The sequence below is a fragment of the Oncorhynchus tshawytscha genome, linkage group LG02, assembly GCF_018296145.1.
Source record: "Oncorhynchus tshawytscha isolate Ot180627B linkage group LG02, Otsh_v2.0, whole genome shotgun sequence".
Classification (NCBI taxonomy): Eukaryota; Metazoa; Chordata; class Actinopteri; order Salmoniformes; family Salmonidae; genus Oncorhynchus; species Oncorhynchus tshawytscha.
Window position 1 is genome coordinate 56,794,753 of NC_056430.1, and position 22,156 is coordinate 56,816,908.

The following is a 22,156-nucleotide window of genomic DNA, read 5'->3' on the forward strand; positions in this document are numbered from 1 at the left end:
TGAGGAGGGTAGGCTATTCTCTGGGAAGTGTACACATGCCCACACATTTAAAAGCATTGGACTGGTGTATGCATGGGTGAGTAACCATATTTCATACACCAGTCAATTCCTTTTAAATCCATTAAGAGACGTGAACAAGTGCACACTAAGGGCAGAGGGGATGAGAATCAGGATGAAGTCTATGTTTCTCCACATGGACAGTGTCAGGTGGGAGATTTTATTCACAGCCTAGATACATATTGTCCAGAATCCATCTGCGCATCATGTCAGGGGGAATCCTCTTAGGTGCCCACAATGCTGGGGTCGTGTGCACAATCTGGTAGTGCGGAGTCATGGCAGTGGTACAGAAAACAGTTCCCCCAGCAGCTGTAGCAGATGAAAAACAGAGCTGCCAGGAACACTAAGGCACAAATGGTACATGGCTTCCTCTCCAGCAGGAAGCTGAGCAGGTAGAAGCCCATGAACATTGAGTGGTTGAACCATAAAGCCGGGTTCAGAGGTTTCGGGATGAGGAGAACCGGGAGCAACCACTGAAGGCAGTACATCGTCTTTGAGGGGAAGGCAAACACACACCAAGCTCAATCAGGTGGCCACAGGGCTGGGTGGAATGACACAGTGGGATTTCCTAACCATCGCAGTTGTGACGTCGGAGCAGGTTGTAATCTGTTACCTTCAGGTCAGGCCTAAAAGGAGAGCATACAATTAATTAAAAAGGTGCAGAAACACAACAAGCCATCAGTTTCTCTTTGACATGACAATGAAGAACTTTTAGCGTAGTGTAGCTATTGGTAGGGTCTTAAAACGATAAAAAAATTGACACAATTCTACAACAAAAAAAATGCAGTAAAATCTGTTTACTTATTATAATGTGGTTGTCAAAATACATAGATTATTTGAAAACAATGTGGCAGTTATCACCCATGTCTAAAAATCCCAATACTGTTCGTTACGATATTTACGCAATATGAGTCCAAATGTAAAGCATGTGCTGTGCTAAGAGCGTTCAAATCTGTGGGACAGCCCTTTTTGCAAAACCAGTGTCATCGTATTTGCTCTTTGTGATGGGTATTCCTCAACTTATCAAAGTAAGATCGATGTGACATTTGAAGTATGGGAAAGTCCTCAGGGTGTTTGTTGCAAGGTCCTCGGACGTCTTTTGACTGAAATATAAGGTGAAATGTTTTTTTTCCTTCGGCTTCACATGTTTTCAGACACAAAACAAATAGCAGGTAACAAAGTAGAACTTCGTAGCTACTTTTTGATGTATGGTTGTCAGGGATTGGTCCATGCCGTTCACTGAGGCAATGAGCCGGGTGAGAGGCAGTGCTGCACAGCACTGACCGTTTTGTGCCATCTGCAAATTTTTGGATTAATGGTTTTATTCTTTCAAGTAAAAACTACCAGAATTCAGTGGCTTGAAAATAATGAATTGAAAATAGGTCAAATCTCTCTTTCTGTGCAGCTGGCTAGCACTGTTTCTTCTGAGCCTAGGCTAATTATTTGCTGGAAACATTGCAGTTTATCCTTCCTTCAAACTCATCAACACCAAAAATAACATTACAATGTAACCCAGCTAATGTGTAGGCATACCTTTGAAGTAGGGCTGACCCCAATTCGTCAGTGATAGGCTGCTTGTAGACTGGGATTTTTTTTGTAGAGCCATAGCTAGATATATATACTGTACAAGTGAAAAGTTTGGACATCAAAACTATGAAATAACACATATGCAATCATTTAGTAACAAAACTTAAAATATATTTTATATTTGAGATGCTTCAAAGTAGCAACTCTTTGCCTTGGTCAAAACGTGTTTAATTTAAGAAACCAGACAGGTGATTTGATGCCATTATTGACTCATGATTAACATTGATCTGTCTGCGACCTTTTTGACCTTTTCCGATAACTTGAAAATAAGATCTAAGCAAAGTCCTACCCTCACGAAATGAAGTGTTGTGTTCCTGAGAAGATTCTCTACAACGAAGTAACGTTACAACACCAGAACTAGGCTGGACAATAGAACGAGTCAAAACTCACCAAAGGCTTGAAAAATGGCCAAAAAACGTTGGCTGAGCTTGGAACACTAGCGCGAGGCCATAGAAATTGAATTGAAACAAACCGTCGCAGACTGAAGTGTTGCTTAGAATTCCATTTCCCCTAAATGGCAGAATTTTAAAAATCCCTTTCTATTTTACCACTACAATCTGTTCTTAGGATGAAACTGAAAAAAATAACTTGTGTAGAAAGTAAACAAACCACACCTTGATGGTGTCAACTGAGCTTGTCTGCGTAATGAGGAAGTAGGGAAAAAAATGAAAACTCGGGACTCTTTCTGGTCTAGTGATCAACGACCACCGAGCTCGCTGCCCAGACTTACTTTATTACAAAGAGGAGATTGTCCTGACTAAAATGGTGTCTGACTTAAACTCTAAATATACACATTGTGTGTTTCGTTTTTTTCTTTGTATTATATTTTACCAGATCTAATGTGTTATATTCTACTACAGCAATTTCACATTTCCAAAAACTTCAACATCAGAGTTTCCTTTCAAATGGTATCAAGAATATGCATATCCTTGCTTCAGGTCCTGAGCTAGACAGTTAGATTCAGTTATGTAATTTTTGGCAAAATTTTAAAAAAGGGTCTGATCCTTAAAACCTCTTTGGGATAGGGGGCAGCATTTTCACTTTTGGATAAATAGCATGCCCAATTTCAACTTTCTGCTACTCATGCCAAGAATATAAGATATGCATATTATTAGTAGATTTGGATAGAAAACACTGAAGAATCATGTCTGTCCACAGATACTGCGTTTTGGAAGTGTCAATGCCGGAATGATATTTGGTACTAATCGGTCAGCAGGGGTCGCTATTTTAAAAGGCAACTGTAAGGGTCATATATTGAGTCATGAAGCAGGTAATACAGGGGTTATACTATTGTCAACCCACATTCAATTCATTGTTGTAAATACTTATGCTTCCAATAAAAAAGTCAAGTAACTATTTTATTTAGAGACATTGAGAGTAAAATAATTGAAATTATGTCTAAATTTCCATTGGCCAAAATAATATGGGGTGGAGATTAATACAGTATTACATGATAATCGAGATAGATGGCCTCCTAAAGATAGCAATTCTGTTTGTGATTATAAGGAATATATGTCTACGGTTAGGTGTTGTATATATTTGGAGACATAAGAACCCAGATAACATTATGTTTACACGGAGTACCAAAGATTTATCTATACAATCCCGTATTTATTTCTGGCTGATAACTGAAGATATGGCTGACAAGGTTGATACAGTCTCTATAGAACCATCAATTTTAACAGACCACAAAGGGATCTCAATAAAGATAAATACACATGGTTTGTCTAAAAAAAAAGTTATTAATGGTTACTGGAAAATGAACAAGACTTTACTCGAGAATTAAGTATTTAAGAAGGAAATAGCAGTAATTATTGCTAAACACTGGAATTGTGCCTTTGTCGTGGATACATTTGGGAGCTAATGAAATTTGATATAAGGCTTTTGGCTATTTCAATGGGGAAAGAAATTGCTCGTGCCAAGAGAGAGAAAGAAAATGACAAAGGGAATAATGGATTGTACTAAAAAAACTGAACTAACTAATCAGGAATTACTGGAGCTATCATCATTGCAAAAGCAGTTAGACTGTATCTACGAGGAAAAGGCCCGGGGAGCGTTTGTAAGATCAAGAGGAAGACGGAAGGAAGAGGGAGAGAAAAATATTTATTTAATTTAGAAAAAAAGGGCAGGCGAAAAGACTTCCATATGTAAATTAATGATTAATAATATTTCCAATGAAAATCCAAAATCCATCTCTCAGCATGTTGCCCAGTTTTATCAGAATATGTATACATCAGCCCAGACAACTTGCAATTATGGATCTTTTTTTTTAGACAATGTAGCAAACATTGCTAAGGTAGATAGATCATATTTTCAGGGATTTTTGTGATGAGTTAACTGAAATTGAAATAAACGACTGTATTAAAAGCCTTAAGGACAATAGGTCCCCTGGAAATGATGGTTTAATAAGCGAGTTTTATAAATCATTTAATGATCAATTGATTCCTTTCATTCTTGCTATGTTCCAAGAACCAATAGAAAAAGGGGAGTTACCGGCTTCCTTAAGGCAAGGTGTAATTACTTTGATTCCCAAACCTGAGGATACTCTTTATATAGACAACTGGAGACCCATTAGCCTGTTTAATAATGATTTGCCCCTGTATTTGCTAAGAGGTTGAAACAAGGCTTGCATCATATAATTGATGAAGAACAATCTGGTTTTATGCCTGTTCGACACATAAGTAATAACATCAGGTTGATCTTAGATATGATTGACTATAATGACCTCATCCTTGATGATAGTGTTCTTATGTTTGTTGATTTTTACAACGCTTTTGACACTGTAGACTTGAGTTTATGTTCAAAGCAATACGTTTTTTGGGGTTTGGTGACTTTAAAAAAAAAAAGCAGTCCAAACTTTATATAGTGGTTGTACTAGCTCTGTAAAATTAGCTCACAGGACATCCCAAAGATTTGTTATTGGCCGTGGCATTAGGCAGGGCTGCCCAATTGGTCCATTTTTATTGGTTACTCAAATTATGGCTCTTCATATCAAGAAAGGGAATTTAAGGTGTTTCAGCACTTGGCAATGAATTTAAACTATGTCAACTAGCTGATGATACCACCATATTTTTAAGAGACCGGAATGAGGTTTCTAAAGCAGTTTCCTGTATTGAAGACTTTTTCTTAGTTTCAGGTTTGAAAATTAATATCAATAAGTCATTCTTATTTCCACTCAAGGATTGTGTTTTACAGGAAGTATATGGTATCCCAATTAAAGATAAGGATACTTATCTTGGAATTGTTATATGCAAGGATGAAAAACAAAGGAGGGAATTAAACTACAACCCCATTATTGAGAAAACAAAGAAAAAATTGAACCTCTGGTTGCTGAGAGAGATGTTATACGGTCAGGTTTTATTGTCCAAAGCTGAAGGGTTATCCAGATCAGTTTGTCTCGTTACCACTTGAATTATCCCCTAAAATTGTAAAGGACTTCGATACGATTCTTCATTTTATTTGGAGGAACAAGCCTCACTATCTATGAAAATATATTCTCACCAATACCCAAGAACAAGGAGGTCTTGAGGTTTTAGATTTAAATATCCTAAATAATACTTTAGAATCTAATTTATTTTTAAAGTATGTTAAGAACCAGAACTGTATTTGGAATGTCTTCCCTAAGTATTTATTTGACTCTGTTGGTTTAGAATTTTTGCTTTGATGTTGATAAAATCCCAGTAAAGTTGGCCAAATTCCATAAGCAGGCAATTTTAGCTTGGATGTTGGCGTAAAAACAATTTCCCCCTCACAGATTGTTTTTGTTGTTGTTCCATATAAAGTATTTTAAAAATAATCTTTTTTTTGTAATTGGTTTGAGAATACAATTATTTTTGGTTGGTCAGTTACTTACTGAATGAGGATGGATATCTACTGTCATATGGGGAATTTCTTGATAAGTTTAAAATTCCAATAACCCCGAAAGAATATGCAATTGTTTTTGATGCAATTACAGGGGGGGGGGGTTGTATCTTTTAAATTCCTCTGTGGTTGATGTAAGTAACAGACTTACATGAAAATATATTCATTGGCAATATTAACATCAAGATAAATGTAGTAATAAACAGATTAGGAATATTGTTTGTGATACTACAATTCCCTCAGCAAGATTATATTTTGGTAAAATATCTATGGTGATATACAATGGGGGAAAGCATGGAAAATTGCTAACAAATATTATATCAGTAACAGGGTAAAGGAAATTTAATTTAAAATGTTAAATAGAATTTATCCTGTGAAACATGTTTTGGAAAGATTCAAGCTGAATATTGACTATAAACGGGATTTCTGTGGAATGGAGAAGGAGACCATTTTGCATTTGTTTTTTGCCTGTATTTATAGTAGAATTTTTGGGATTGACATACAGAATTTTGTTACAAAAAAATAGGGTCCACTGTACTATTTAATGGTTTTGAAATGATTTATTTAAATTCTGACAGATAAAAATGTAGTATATTTAATTCAACTGCTAGTAATACTAAGTAAATTTCCTATTCACAAATGCAAATGGTCTAATTCAAAACCTAACTTTTTCACTTTATTAATGAATTTAAAACAATATGGCACTTCTTTATCTAAAATGAAACACAAAAAGGCAATTAAAACTTGTCTTATTAATGAATATGATTTGTTTGTTTAGGATTAATGACAATGTAAATAGTTTGTATGTATGCTTGTTTGCATGTGACCATTCATCGTTTGTAGATATTTGTTAATGAAATAAACCTATCCATTTGGTTTGCAACTCTTGAAGCTGTGCAGCATTCCCTCAATTAGAAGGAACAGATTGGCACATATCAAATTACCCAGCAGCCATTTTTTTTTACTTGACCTTTAACTAGGCAAGTCAATTAAGAACAAATTCTTATTTTCAATGACGGCCTAGGAACAGTGGGTTAACTGCCTTATTCAGGGACAGAACAACAGTTTTTTACCTTGTCAGCTCGGAGATTCGATGATCGAATAGTTACAAGTCCAATGCTCTAACCACTAGGCTACCTGCCATAACATTAAATCGAAAATAAAAAAATTAAAAATATGTCTTCTAGCTGTTTAAAATCGGCCACATCTTGAAAAATAGGACACGACATGTTTTGTTTAGGTTTACACCCTTTTATGAAAAAAATATACATATGGTTAACCATGACCAGAAAGCTATGCGCCAGCCAAACGTTATCATACATTGCACTGTTTGTCACCACAAAGTTCACCCAGGCGAAAAGTGAGCTGACGTTACCACACCAAGTAGCAGTAAGAGATTACTTGAGGTAAATCTACGAAATTAACGTGGGCTCATTGCCAGCAATAGCAAAACAGGCTTTGTGACGCAGAACAATAGGCTAGGAATAGAACACTCGGAAGATTGGTGCCACGGTGCTATATAACCAATAGGAGCTGGCAGGGTGAAAAATGCCCTAAAATAAGGCAGCTGGGGCATATGGTAATATTATTTAACTGGACTCCACGGCGGATGCAATTAACGAGTTTTTAAATCTGAAAAAAAAACAAATTTAATGTCCAGCCTACCAGAACCATAGATTCACTTGGTCCCCTTCACCCAGCTGCTTTAGCAAGTTTGTTGCAACATGGCTAATCAAAGCTCCGAATCAGTCTATTTGCTTGTTAGTTAATAGAAACAAAGGATCACATGCACACAATTGTCTTATTAAATAGCTAGCTAGTAAAATGTCCCTGCAAATGCAAAAATAGCTACGCTAGTCTGCTAATACGTAGGGTCGAAGTTACTTAACATAGCTACTACTAGCAGTTAGCTAAAGCGGATTTGGTTAGCTAAGATCCAGGACAACAAATGGTCTTTTTTTGCATTCAATGCCGGTTAACTATGGTGGGATTGATTTGGTTGACTATCTAGCTACAGTCAGTAACGCTAACGTTGGCTAAAACATGTAGTCAACGTTACGTTTGCTTGTTAATAATTAGCTGGCTGGCTAGTGAGACACTAGCTACTTGCTTGCATAGCAAGAGTCAATAATATGTCACATTGAATCATACATACAAGTTAGTGTTAATAGCTAAGTATTTGCATAAACGCTTTAAAGAATAAAACTAGACCTGCCAGTTTCCAGGTTCATTCTTGCTCGAGCACACTACTCGACTCCATTGCTGCTGCCTTAATAGTAGACGACGGTCCGTACTATGGATACTTGGGACTTCCCTACACCCCCCATTGCAGTTTAAAATGGTTACGCTTCGAACACACGGAACGTGTTTTACGCATAATAGTAAGCGGTATCATCTGGATATGTATGCAACAAAGGTTCAACATTCACACCGAACACAAGCATCTGCAACGTTTCAGTGGAAATTAATGTAATTCTGGTGTACCAAAATGCCAGACACTGTCGGTGTTTTCGAAACATTAGGATATAGGGACGTCCCAAGGATACCAGCTAGCATTGACCCCTAGACGACTGCGTAGCCACCAGCGTTTGTCACTAGATAACACAGCCACAAAGTCTTAATTATGGTGAAACACCGCACATTTCTGCAATTTATCTTCTTACATTTTGATTTTAAACCTGACCCTAAATTAAGACCGAAAATTAAAAAAATCTAAAGCCATTTTTGACTTTGTACTTGTGGAATCTGACTTTGTGGCTGTGTTGACTAGTGATGACCCAGTCTGGCGTAGCTTCAGTATTTCCATTGCAGGACTCTAAGAAATATACTGAACAAAAATATAAACGCAACTATTTAAACGAGTTTACTGAGTTACAGTTCATATAAGGAAAACAGTCAATAGAAATTAATCTATTAGGCCCTAATCTATGGATTTCACGAGTGGGCAGGGGCGTAGCCTTGGCTTGGAGGGCATAGGCCCACCCACTGAGGAGCCAGGCCCAGCCAATCAGTTTTTACTCCACAAAAAAGGGCTTTATTACAGACATAAATACTCCCCAGTTTCATCAGCTGTCCGGATGGCTGGTCTCAGACAATCCCACAATTGAAGAAGCCTGATGTGGAGGCTTCTTGATATGCCACACCGGTCAGGTGGATGGATTATATCGGTATATTGATTGTATGTCATCAATGACATCCAAAGCTTAGTTTGATCATGTGCTTTTTCAAACCGTGTTACAAAATGCGAGCTCTTACTGATTTCTCCGCGGTTCCGAAGCTTTCTTTGATTCCAAGCTGCCTTCAAACACCGACCTCTACTAGACACCGTACTTACAAACATACACCGAACAAACATAAATGCAACATGTAAAGTGTTGGTCCCATGTTTCATGAGCTGAAATAAATTATCACCGAAATTTTCCAATAGCACAAAAAGCTTATTTCTCTCAAATGTTGTGCAAAAAATTCACCTTACCTCATGTTTCAGCATGATAATGCACGGCCCCATGTAGTAAGTTGAAAATGTCCCAGATCTTCCATGGCCTGCATATTCAGACAATCTGAGGAACTCAAACTGCTCCTTGGTGATCTGATTACCGCCTTCCCTCCAAAGGGTCTTGATAGGCTACAAAAATAAAATACAATAAATTGTTAAAACATACACTCCTACAAACTTTTTTAGGTTAAAAGACTATAAGAGCACCATATAGAATTTAGGAACAGCATTAGAATGTTTTTTTTATTGACTGACTTCGCAAGATAGAAGTGCACAGATAAAATCCCAGACTTGACACAGGAAACAACACAGGACAAGTACAATGATACAATCTCAGCCTTTACCACGCATGCCTTACAAAAAAATCTCTGACTTCCGACTTCTGTGCGTTCAAGACAACAGGGAACTCGGAAAAAAACGAACTCAGACTGGGATTTCATTTTTTGGAACGGTCATCCAACTCAGAATTACAATCCAGAAACTCTGGCATCTTTCTCTGACCTGAAAATCACTGATATCATGATTTGACCTCGTCCCCCCCTACCACAAAATACCAAAAAGATAGAATCGTATGGGTCTATGCATAGACCAAACAGTTTTACAGATACTTTTTTTTTGCATTGAATCGGGCTATTCATTTCAGTGCAGTTGCATTCTTACGCATAACTTTAGCCTAAACAGAACCGAAAACACCCCAGCCTGTTTTGATCACAGGTCAGGATGAAGCTTGAACACTTCAGCTGTTTGTCATCGATTTAACCTACAATCACCTACAGATTTGATACACATGAAGACCTATATTTAATCTGGATTTGACAAACAACAGCCTGACTTGGATCCAGGGCCCTCATTTATCAATGTTGCTTAGAAAAGCTTTTAAATGAACTCTTACGAAGAAAATTTAGAATGTTCGCAAGTACAAAAAAGTTAGTATTTATCAATTGCTCATACGCTTGATTTACACACACCTGTAAGTATTTTGCCACTAGGCTACCCTGCCGGGGTGGCAGGGTAAGCCTAGTGGTTAGAGCGTTGGACTAGTAACCGGAAGGTTGCAAGTTCAAATCCCCGAGCTGACAAGGTACAAATCTGTCATTCTACCCCTGAACAGGCAGTTAACCCACTGTTCCTAGGCCATCATTGAAAATAAGAATTTGTTCTTAACTGACTTGCCTAGTTAAATAAAGGTAATATGTTATGAAACACTGTGCTAGTGCACGTGAAGTCTCATTTACATAAAGAACTGCCCTAAATGACTATTTATGTTCACAAACCTTCCCTTTAAATCTGCAAGAAATGTCACTAATTTCTATCCGCCAACATGGAGAAATCAAAGAAAAAAAAATTGGACGCAAAAATAGAACTTTTGATCACTGAAGTGGAAGCAAACACAAGCCATACTTTCTGCAGTCCTCGGCAATGGCTTTACAAATAAGTTTAAAAAATATTGCTTGGGAGCAGGTTAGAACTGTGGTAATTTAACAGTTAATGAAATTAAAAAGAAATGGTTTGATTTGAAAATATATGATCCACAAAAGGGACATAAGTGCAACAGGAAGCAGGCAGAGTGACTCTTCACTGTCTGCTATGGACCAGCGCATTGGCAGCATAACTGGAGAGACTTGTGTCTGGCATCATTTGTGATGGTGATACTGAGGACCCTCTCCCAGACCCTGAAGGAATACCAGACAACAAGTGATGGTAAGTCAAGCTTTATTTTTGCAACCATATTCAGACATGGGCCACATCTACATATTTGTTATATGTAACAAAATAAATATAACAAAACATGAAGTCTTCACAGAGGTGGCTGATTTGCCTGACCCCTCAGCCATTTCCAGGGCTACAAGGGTGTCCTCGTTGGTGAGCGCTTCAGCTGCTTTGGCTGACGCAGTCCTGAAACAACAAGAAGAGATCAACACATCAATTCTCAGATTCAAACAGCAACTGGTGGATGTTCGCAACTGCTGGAGAAAGAAACAATAATTGAAATAACTTGTTTGTGTCAAACATGTGAGACAAATTCTGGTGCAATGTAAACGCGTTTTCCTTGTCGATTTGATTATATTTGGAAGAACATACCTAAAACCGTATGATATTGACTCTTGTTGAGCACACTGCAAGCCTTGACAATGTAGCAAACCTAAAAAGGAATTTTCACATTGTATTACATTCACATAATGGCATTTGAAAGAATGTCATTTGAGGAAAGCCTTGCTAGGCTGGTATTGCTGTCCCAGACAAGAACAGCCAACGCCATTTCAGCAGGCCTATGGTGCGCTCCACTGTTCTTATGCATGCGTGGGCTTGATTGTACATTGGTTTGAGAGGAGTCATCAGCCATGTTTTAATTTGGTAGCCCCGGTCTCCTGCAGTTATGAACACAACATTTAGTTTCCCAGTAGAGGTCTAACATGGCAAATGAAACCTTGCAAATGAAATGTGTTGCTTACCAATAAGCCATCCATCCTCAACAGCTCCTTCCTGGAGGTGAAGGCCAACTGAACTGTTTTGCACAATGAATTAATTGTCCCCCACCTGGCCGTTTGGCCACTACATTCAACAAAGCCAAATGTGAATCACAGACGACCTGCACATTGACAGAATGGAAACCTTTAGTTTTGACGAAGTTGAATTTGTTCAGTGGTGCTTTTATTGTGATGTGGTTGCAGTCAATTTCTCCAATGACATTGGGAAATCCAGCTATGGAAATCCTTTTCACTCTGGCCTGTTGCACGGAAACTGTATGTATTGTGGGATCAATTAAATAATGCCATGAGGACTGCAGGCAATATTCGGCTCCTGGTTGGTTTTAAAATGCCTGACCGATCTGCATTCTGCCGTTAGAATGTTCCAGTGGCTAAAACTCCCAGGGAGAAGACGTTGGTATGCACTGGGGCGTTTCGTCTCCCTTTCTAATACTGGTTAGAGTTGGTTACAGAGACACAATAAAATATGCCTTGAAAACGAAATCTAATAGGTCAAGCGTCGCACTCAGCAAAAAAAATCTGCATGCGCATTGAAAATACACTCCCTGCATAATGGGGCTTGTGCCAGATCCTCCAGCAATGCAATATTTGCCATTTTGGACAAGTCACAATGCCTCAGTGTTGCCTTTTATATTATTTAACTGGTTTAACTAAATTGCCTCCAACCTTACATTCCACTCTTTCTAATGAACTTTATTCAATTAGGCTTAAATGGTTTCATGTTTATATATTCGATAGCACCCTAAGAAAACTATTAGTAGCTTAAGTGTCTATAAAAGAAAAAGAAACTATTCATGTATTAACTTTTTTCGTCATAGTTTATGATTTGGGTCCAGTATGTCAATCCTTTCTCCATTTGGTGGATGGCATTTCATTAGCAGTTTGACTTTTCTACCACATGGTCAGAGGTCCGCTTAAATTTTTACACACATTCAAGTATAAGTACAAATGGATATATCCCACTTTGCTTAGAAATGATCGCACGCATGGTTTACGAACATTTCTATTCGTACACAACGTTAATAAATGAGGGCCCTGACTTTTCCCCACGTCATATTTGTTACCGATCAGGCTAATGTATTCCTATTAATGTTACTTGCCATCTTCTGCTTTTTATGAATAAATAGACATTGGGGTAAAAAAAAAACATGTATATTTTAATGAACCCCTCCACACATTGTTTCTTACCTTGCTGATCACAAAGTCATCCACTTTCCACTCCATTTATATGCAAATACATTTGATTCATACACTGGTTTGTCTGTCTGGGATGTTTTCACTTTAAAACAGGCCTTCCCTTATCTACACAGAAATAATATTATGATTTTATTTTTTACAAATCATAGCTACAACAATGAATAATATTGAGCTAACAAATAACAATAATAAACACCTCATGAAACACCTGTGAATACCAAGCTGGCAATATTTTAAATTTAAATAAAAAAAGATGTATATTTTTTTGGTACGTGTGTCCGTTTACATTCACAGATTTTTTTGTACACTCACATGGCAATCAGACTGAAATACTGAATTCTGGCGTGTGGAATGGAGAGGAGGTGGGTGCTGTGTGGATGGGAGATTCAGCCTGTCACTTGTTTTCAACAGGCAGTCAGTCTCGGAAGGGGGACTCGAAGAGGGAAACTGCAAAGTCCAGGCGCTGCTGCTCTCTTTGTTCTGAGTGTTTGCAGTGCTAGTGTTTTTAGCTTATCTGTGCATCTCACATTATGTGCCCAGTAAGATCATTTTCTTGCTCTTTCTTAGCAGATAATGACCACATGACAATAAGAGTAGCTGATGCAATGAAAAGTTGGAGGGTGGTTGGTAAAGGAGGATCAAGTGGATCCATGTCTGGGTTTTAGGCAGAACCCCTAGGTCCTGGAGAAAAGGAGCAGAGTGAAGGGAACAGGGTAGGAGACAGACGTTAACAAGCAAACACACAGGTTGCAGGTTTATCAGGTACTGTATGTAAAAATACAGTTATTGAATGACATGTTTACTCCATGTGTAACTCTGTGTTGTCTGTTCACACTGCTATGCTTTATCTTGGGCAGGTCGCAGTTGCAAATGAGAACTTGTTCTCAACTAGCCTACCTGGTTAAATAAAGGTGAAATAAAAAAATAAAAAAATGTAAATGTTTGATTAAATATGCAATAATGTTAAATGGCAGACAAAAGAAAGGATAGAAAGGAAGCCACCTGGAAGTGGCGGTTACTTAACGTGACCCAGTGGTTAGCCTTGAGATGGACTATTTGGAGAAACCCCTGGGCCAGTTTTGGTACTTCTGACAGTATGGCGATGCCACCCAATACGAGAAGGCAAATGCAAATAGTTATCATCTGATTATCAGATTTTTATATTTACCTTAACAGATGGGGACCCCAGCCAGAAGCGAAAGAGCAGCAAGGTTTCCCAGGTCTCGCCTTCCTTTTGTCCTTCTTCCAAGCCAAGTCATTCGCCCGGATGTCGAAGCACTTGGTCCCCTTGATTCTCATCTGGTGGCTTTCCTTCTGTTTCTCCTGTGCCTTGTCCATGTACAGTCTCACCTTGATTGATAATATAAATAAATGCAATTATATTTCATATTATAACAAATACATCTCTTGGAAGGCCAGAAAATAAATAACTGCAGACAGTTTTTACCTGGTCAAAAATCTCCACATCCCGTGCCTGAAGGTGGTCCTCGAAGGTGTTCTGATCTGGTTTGACAACTTCTATCACATCAGGTGGAGTTTCAGTGACCTCAAAGTACGTTATACAAAAATAGCAATAGAAAAAAAATCACTAGAGCTAAGTCAATCACACAATTTTTATACTACAGTATATGCAATAATTGTATATACAATTGCATTGTCTACCTCAGTAAACAGCTGTGGCTCCTGTCCGTACATCAGGCGATAAGGTGAGAACTCTGGAGGCCTGGACGCTACCGTTGTGTGCAACGATAATTACCTTCAGATTGTCCTCCCACCATTCCAGGTACCCGTGGCAGTCCCATTGGTCCGTACATCCAAACCTGGAGTCACCATACAGCTACACATGATATATTGTACTCAAGTGTCAATTTCAAAAACAAACGCTAAATTATTGGAGGCCTATGCAAAACAATGCTACAACCATTACATTATTAACCGCTGACATTCACTGACACCAACTAGCCTAGAGCTAACCAACACTTAGCCACGCTCAATTTGGTTAGCATCAAGCTAGCGAACTGTTAAACTCTTATTCTTGTACTAATATTGACACTAACACATTTTATCGTCTCATCACATATTTACATAATACCTCAAGTAAACTGAGCCTTTGTTCATAGAAAATAAACTTTTGTGAAAAAAAAAGTACAGAACGTTCAGACGCCATCTTAATCCTTTCTCTTACATGTGAACCATTAGCAACTTCGCAAAGCACATTTACTTACAATGGGAAAAATACCAACCAGTTTTTCACTCTGTGAAAACTCCCTTCAATTGCCTTCAAACATCACCAAACTCATGGTCAATCTAATTAACCATGTTACCTCAATATTTTGAGTCACATGGCACTTTGCACATTATATACCTGAATTAATAGAGTGAAATGATGAGACGGAGAAATGTTCATTTTCAGTAATAGTCATTCTCCAAGATTGAAGAAGAAATCTCCAAGATCTCACTAACTCACACCATTGGCACCACAGCTCCCCTAGCGGTAGTAATCATACACATACATTACATTTAAATACCTGGGAGGCCTAGAAAATGATACAAGGGATAGCTCCATAAAATAACAAACAAAATAAAACATAAAAAATATGACCATACATATTTGTGTGTGTCACATACACATGGCATATGCTTGGGTACCACCTTGACATCTCTGATCTGCTTGCCTCAATAAATGAACGCTAGAACATTGGTAGCCAGGATTAGCTATTTGTATCTCCTAATAATTGCATAACGGTGCAAGCTAAACACAAGTTATCTTTTGTTTGCATGTGAGCATGTCTTTTTTGTCAGTCCTGTCAATGTTAAGTGATCACACATGCCTCAGCACACATAGGTTACTTTGCCTGCTTGCAAATGTGTGCTAAAAGTGGGGATGTTTCAAAGTAATTCTGATTATCTATACTCCCACCACCAATGACATTTGTATTTTTTTTTTGACAGAAAACCACAGAACCACCACTGCAATATAGGCCTACACTCAGAAAAAAGGTGCTATCTACAAACTAAAAATGAATCTTCCACCGTCCCCATAGGAGAACCCTTTTTGGTTACAGGTAGAACCCCTTCTGTGTCTAGGTAGAACCCTTTTGGGCTCCATTCCACAGAGGGTTCTACATGGAACCAAAAAGACTTCTCCCTGGAACCAAAAAGTGTTCTCCTTTGGTGGCAGCCACAGAACCATGCTGGAACCCCTTTCTCAAAGAGTGTACTCGAAAGGTTTAACCTGTTAAGTTTACACACATTTAATTCTGTACTCAAACATCTGCCTGGTATTCTTGAAAACACGCAACATAGCACCATCACCTTTGAAGGTTTTTGACAACCTCTGCTCAGACATAAATAGCAGTGTTCCAAGAACCTCCACCAGGGGTGACTGTAGTATCCTCAAAGGAATAAAAAGGAGACACGAGGGCACCCCCACTCATTTTAGATCCCAAGGGGTCTTTATTTTCATACTGTATTCTCTCACTCTCATCACTATCTCCTTTGCTCTTTTCTCGTGTCTTTTCTTGGAACGCCATCCATACACAACACACACTACTCATCTTGTTTACATTTCTCACATTTTAGGCTTCCAGCTTTGACCTTGGATTGATCATGTTGCAATGAGATGGGCACAGAGGTATGCATGTACAGTCCTTTTCAGTGTGCCGGCAAATTAATTGAACAGGAGAAGAGGATGTGGTTGCTTGTAAAGGGAGAGCTGTGTGGGTGGTGGGTAGAACAGCTACAGTGACGCTTATTGGTTGCTCTGGCTCATCACTTCTTGGCTAAAAGAAAGATAGATTTAGAAATTAGTTCGATCTTGCTCAACAGTTCAACAGCTGAAAAGCCTTCATTAACATACTCCCAGAGATAGCAAGACATTCAATATTCACTGAATGAAGTAGCCTACCCATCCCCATTTACAATTTCATTCATCAATTAAATAAGTTATACTATAGCACATTCAATGAAATTACTATTGTAGATTATATACTACTCCAGTATCTTTATTTATTTTTTATTTTAGCTTTATTTAACTACGCAAGCTCAGTTAAGAACAAAAAACAGTGGGTTAACTGCCTTGTTCAGGGGCAGAAAAAATGATTTTTACCTTGTCATCACGGGGATTCAACACTCTAACCACTAGGCTACTTGCCGCCCCTACCTTGTGCAATACCATAATCATTGAATGAAGTAGCGTACCCATCCACATTTCCAATTTAATGAATCATTTAGATGAATAATACAAGCACATAGTTACATTATTTTAGAATAGTATATTATTTAAAAATTGTATATCATACAGTACAGTTGAGGAACAATGAGAACATAATTTTGCTTTGAAAGTTGATCAACTTAATCTCACTTTTGAGAAAATGGCCTTTGAATGTTTTGGTACTGCTACTGGAGAGAGCTTCTTTGTCTATGCCCATCCATTGTTCACACCTCATAAGGATCGGACCCCTTTTAACAAATTTAAATCGCCTAAAATGACATACTCAAATCTAACTGCCTGTAGCTAGGACCTGAAGCAAGGATATGCATATTCTTGATACTATTTGAAAGGAAACACTTTGAAGTTTGTGGAAATGTGAAATCAATGTAGGAGAATATAACACAGTAGATCTGGTAAAAGATAAAACAAACATTTTTTTCCATCGTCTTTGAAATGCAAGAGAAAGGCCATAACATCACATAGTAGATTAGGTGCAATTTAGATGTTGGCCACCAGAACAGCAGTGTGTGTGCAATGTTTCAGACTGATCCAGTGAAGCATTACATTACTGCACAACATTTTGAATCAAGTCTGCCCAAATGTGCCGAATTGGTCAATTGATACATTTCCAAGAACATAACTACAGAGAACATACAAAAAATCTTATGGTAATAAAAAATGTACATTTACACACTCCCAGGGTGTGGGGCCATAAAAGAAGGGGCTTCAAACTGTAGAACCCAGTTCCTACATTTGAATACAAAAATGGATTTTATCAAACAAAACTAGGCCACTTTTTATCTCGGAGACCCTCAGGATGACAAATCAGAGCAAGATTACTGAATGTAAGTACATTATTTACCTTTAGAGGTGAACGTATCAAACCAATTAGCGTGATAAAAGTTTGTTGTTGTGCACTCTCCTCAAACAATAGCATGGTCTTTTTTCACTGTAATAACTACTGCAAATTGGACAGTGCAGTTAGATTAACAAGAATTTAAGCTTTCTGCACATTTAAGACATGTCTCTCCTGGGATTTTGTCCTGGAAAATAGGCTGTTACTTACAACGTCATTCTAGTCAGCAACAACCGTCCCGGTATAGGGACACCGATCATATAGAGGTTTAAGCTTTAGCCCAACCCATCTCTTTAATAAATATTTTTCAAGTTGGGCCTATTTTTCTCCACTTCCTGTCTGACTCACATTCCCAAAGTAAACTGCCTGTTACTCAGGCCCAGAAGCCAGGATATGCATATACGGTGGGGTAAAAAAGTATTTAGTCAGCCACCAATTGTGCAAGTTCTCCCACTTAAAAAGATGAGAGAGGCCTGTAATTTTCATCATAGGTACACTTCAACTATGACAGACAAAATGAGGGAAAAAAACCCAGAAAATCACATTTTAGGATTTTTAATGAATTTATTTGCAAATTATGGTGGAAAATAAGTATTTGGTCAATAACAAAAGTTTATCTCAATACTTTGTTATATACCCTTTGTTGGCAACGACAGAGGTCAAACGATTTCTGTAAGTCTTCACAAGGTTTTCACACACTGTTGCTGGTATTTTGGCCCATTCCTCCATGCAGATCTCCTCTAGAGCAGTGATGTTTTGGGGCTGTTGCTGGGCAACACGGACTTTCAACTCCCTCCAAAGATTTTCTATGGGGTTGAGATCTGGAGACTGGCTAGGCCACTCCAGGACCTTGAAATGCTTCTTACGAAGCCACTCCTCCGTTGCCCGGGCGGTGTGTTTGAGATCATTGTCATGCTGAAAGACCCAGCCATGTTTCATCTTCAAAGCCTTTGCTGATGGAAGGAGGTTTTCACTCAAAATCTCACGATACATGGCCCCATTCATTCTTTCCTTTACACGGATCAGTCGTCCTGGTCTCTTTGCAGAAAAACAGCCCCAAAGCATGATGTTTTCATCCCCATGCTTCACAGTAGGTATGGTGAATCTTTGTCCTCCAAACACGACAAGTTGAGTTTTTACCAAAAAGTTCTATTTTGTTTTCATCTGACCATATGACATTCTCCCAATCTTCTTCTGGATCATCCAAATGCTTTCTAGCAAACTTCAGACGGGCCTGGACATGTACTGGCTTAAGCAGGGGGACACGTCTGGCACTGCAGGATTTGAGTCCCTGGCGGTGTAGTGTGTTACTGATGGTAGGCTTTGTTACTTTGGTCCCAGATCTTTGCAGGTCATTCACTAGGTCCCCCCGTGTGGTTCTGGGATTTTTGCTCACTGTTCTTGTGATCATTTTTACCCCACGGGGTGAGATCTTGCGTGGAGCCCCAGATCGATGGAGATTATCAGTGGTCTTGTATGTCTTCCATTTCCTAATAATTGCTCCCACAGTTGATTTCTTTAAACCAAGCTGCTTACCTATTGCAGATTCAGTCTTCCCAGCCTGGTGCAGGTCTACAATTTTGTTTCTGGTGTCCTTTGACAGCTCTTTGGTCTTGGCCATAGTGGAGTTTGGAGTGTGACTGTTTGAGGTTGTGGACAGGTGTCTTTTATACTGATAACAAGTTCAAACAGGTGCCATTAATACAGGTAACGAGTGGAGGACAGAGGAGCCTCTTAAAGAAGAAGTTGCAGGTGACCAAATACTTATTTTCCACCATAATTTGCCAATAAAATCATTAACAATCCTACAATGTGATTTTCAGGATATTTTTTTCTCATTTTGTTTGTCATAGTTGAAGTGTACCTATGATGAAAAGTACAGGCCTCTCTCATCTTTTAAGTGGGAGAACTTGCACAATTGGTGGCTGACTAAATACTTTTTTGCCCCACTGTATACACACACACACAGACATAGGCTATGGTCGTTCTCATACAAACAAACAGACCCTCACTCACAATGACTAGCTAACGTGTACTTTACCCATTTCATTACATCTTTATATTTTGCAAATAAAATGTAAAAACAATCACAAATAATATTTTATATTAATTTCAAACAACGGCATTAGCATGAGAGCAACTTACCAGTCCAAAACAATGTCCTCTCCATTAAAAAAATATGCCTTCAAAATGGAATCTTCAAAAAACAGATCTGTCTCACTTTCACAATGAATTTCCTCTAAAATTGTTTCTACATTCGTATATCTAGTCTTAGAATTAGGTTTCCTTGACTTATTCATCATGATGTTGGATAAATAAACAGCTGAAGATGCAAGTCACCGAAATACTGTTGTGCGTAATAAGCTCTGCTCCTTCACGGTTGAATTGGCAATGGCGAAAGAACGGTCTTTACGCCAGCGTTCAATGGAAAGGTTTGTCTTACAACAAAGAATCATGGCTATCTACCCAGCTAGATTTCAAGATGATCAGTGGCCATTGGGTTAAAATACAGTCAATCAACGAGACAGTGGTCATATAACTGGTGCACAATGGGCTCGTCACTTGTTGTCTTCCAATCTTTTTTTTCCGGGTCAATACGTCCCGCAAAATGACCCATCAGGTTTGGTTGTGTTGATTGCAAGGAAACCAAACATGACTGGATAAAGTCAGGGGAAGTCTGTCTATTTTACGTTGGATGTTACGTCGAAAATTGAATGACATAAAATTCAACGAGATAAGCGTTCACAAAATGTTTTGGGTTAGGCTATAAAAAATGGATTTAACCGAACAAAAGACCATTCATTGTGTAACAATGAGCCTTGGGATTTGCAACCAGAGCAAGATCTTCAAAGGTAAACAATGCAATGCAATCTCTGATTTTGTTACGCAAGTGCTGGCTGAATAAGTAGTTTGGTATGGGGGTCTGTGCTCAGATAATCACAGCGTATTCTTTCGCAATAAATCATTTTTTAAATCTGACAACGCAGTTGGATTAGCAATATTCTAGGCTTTCGAACCATGTGAGACACTTGCATTTTCATGAATGTTTAATATGACTATCGATGTAGCGATCACCGTATGTTGTCGAATTTAATCCCGCTAACGGGTTCGGTGCGCAGAGAGGTTAACTTGCTAGCTTGTTTGTTAACTTACTTCCAGACACAAATGAGAGAACAGCTCACTGAACATTACTCGCCCTAGCAGAACTGGTTAGGCTGTTATGTTAACCAGAGCGTTGGTGACTGCCACTGTGCTGCCAGATTGTCCGTTCGAAAATTCAGAGCATTTCGCTCTCAGAGCGCACACTGGACACTCTGGCCGATGAGTAGGGTTGATCCGAACGTTCTGACCATAACAGCAGTCAAGCACCCAAGCTAACTGGCTAACATTGGCTAGCTACTTCCAGACCCGAATGAGAAAACACCCCACTCTGACCATTTTACTCGCCCTAGCAGAGCTAGTTAGGCTGACACACTCAGATGAGAGTCTTTTGTTAAGACATATAGCTAGCTAAACAATGAACCATGATCCCAGCTCATGACGTTACTACGCTGCATGAATCTGCAGGGAGCTAACCAATCAGGTTCAATGTTAGCTAGCTAACATTAGGCTATAACTAGTCAAGCAAATGGCTCTGAGATACGAATAATAAGATCATACACGTAATGTTAGCTAGCGGGCCAGCCAACACTTTAACTTGAAATGAAACCACTTTCTGTCAAAATTTTAAACATGTAATATCTGAAAGTCTAGCGAGTTACATTATCTAACCTACATACATCATGGATGGACGCGTCTCTTGTCGGATGCCATGGTTGCCCTTGGTTTGAAGATGTAATCCGGAGACAGGCTTTTTTCTCCATCTCCTTAGCCATCATACTCAAATTTCACTGATTTCAAAACTTGGTCCTCCAGAATGTGGAGACCATACACGTAACGTTAGCGAGCTAACAGTACACTCAAACTTGACATTAGGCTTATCCAGTTTTACTATGTGATACATAAAAAAGCTGTTTTAGATAGGATTACCTAGACACACAGACCAGCTCAAATAGATAAATGGGTGCTATATGGCAGACCAATCCAAACTCGCCTCTGGGCATGTCCAGCCCACTCATTATTTCAGACAATCATGGCTAACGGGAAGGTTGCTGACTTTTTCTGTGGCTAAACCAACTAGGCTAATTTTGATTTTAAAAAACATATGTTCAAACAGCTCTCTGTGAAGTAGTGACCTGTGACATATGCCTAGTTTCCTAAAACTGGCCACATATTTTCTTTTACAATTTAATTAACCCATTAAATAAATAATACTAGCACCTCAAATTGCATTATTATTGTACACCAGCCTACTCCCCTATCGACACATTAAATAGTATTGCCTAAGTGCTTTCGACAAT

General features: G+C 38.6%; 1 protein-coding gene across 33 annotated transcripts; it reads right to left on the reverse strand.

Annotated features, from left to right (window-relative positions):
* On the reverse strand, nt 1-15,175 carry LOC112266702 (bladder cancer associated protein). 33 transcript variants are annotated; one of them, XR_002956000.2, is made up of 6 exons: nt 15,053-15,165; nt 14,444-14,507; nt 14,135-14,233; nt 13,856-14,037; nt 11,084-13,368; nt 10,698-10,897 (listed from the first exon to the last, which is right to left on the reverse strand). XR_002956000.2 is itself a non-coding variant. In XM_024444543.2 (5 exons), exons 2-5 carry the CDS (start codon nt 14,499-14,501, stop codon nt 10,750-10,752), a joined length of 459 nt encoding a protein of 152 aa, XP_024300311.1. In that variant the 5' UTR covers nt 14,502-14,524; nt 15,053-15,175; the 3' UTR covers nt 10,698-10,749. The 33 variants fall into 33 exon arrangements, 27 of the variants coding, with proteins under 27 accessions (XP_042157166.1, XP_024300392.1, XP_024300384.1 ...); XR_006079333.1 differs by lacking the exons at nt 10,698-10,897; nt 11,084-13,368; nt 15,053-15,165 and adding exons at nt 1-683; nt 8,981-9,130 and having other exon boundaries at nt 14,135-14,205; nt 14,350-14,773; XR_002955999.2 differs by lacking the exon at nt 15,053-15,165 and having other exon boundaries at nt 14,135-14,202; nt 14,350-14,773.
* Nucleotides 15,176-22,156: the final 6,981 nt, after the last annotated feature.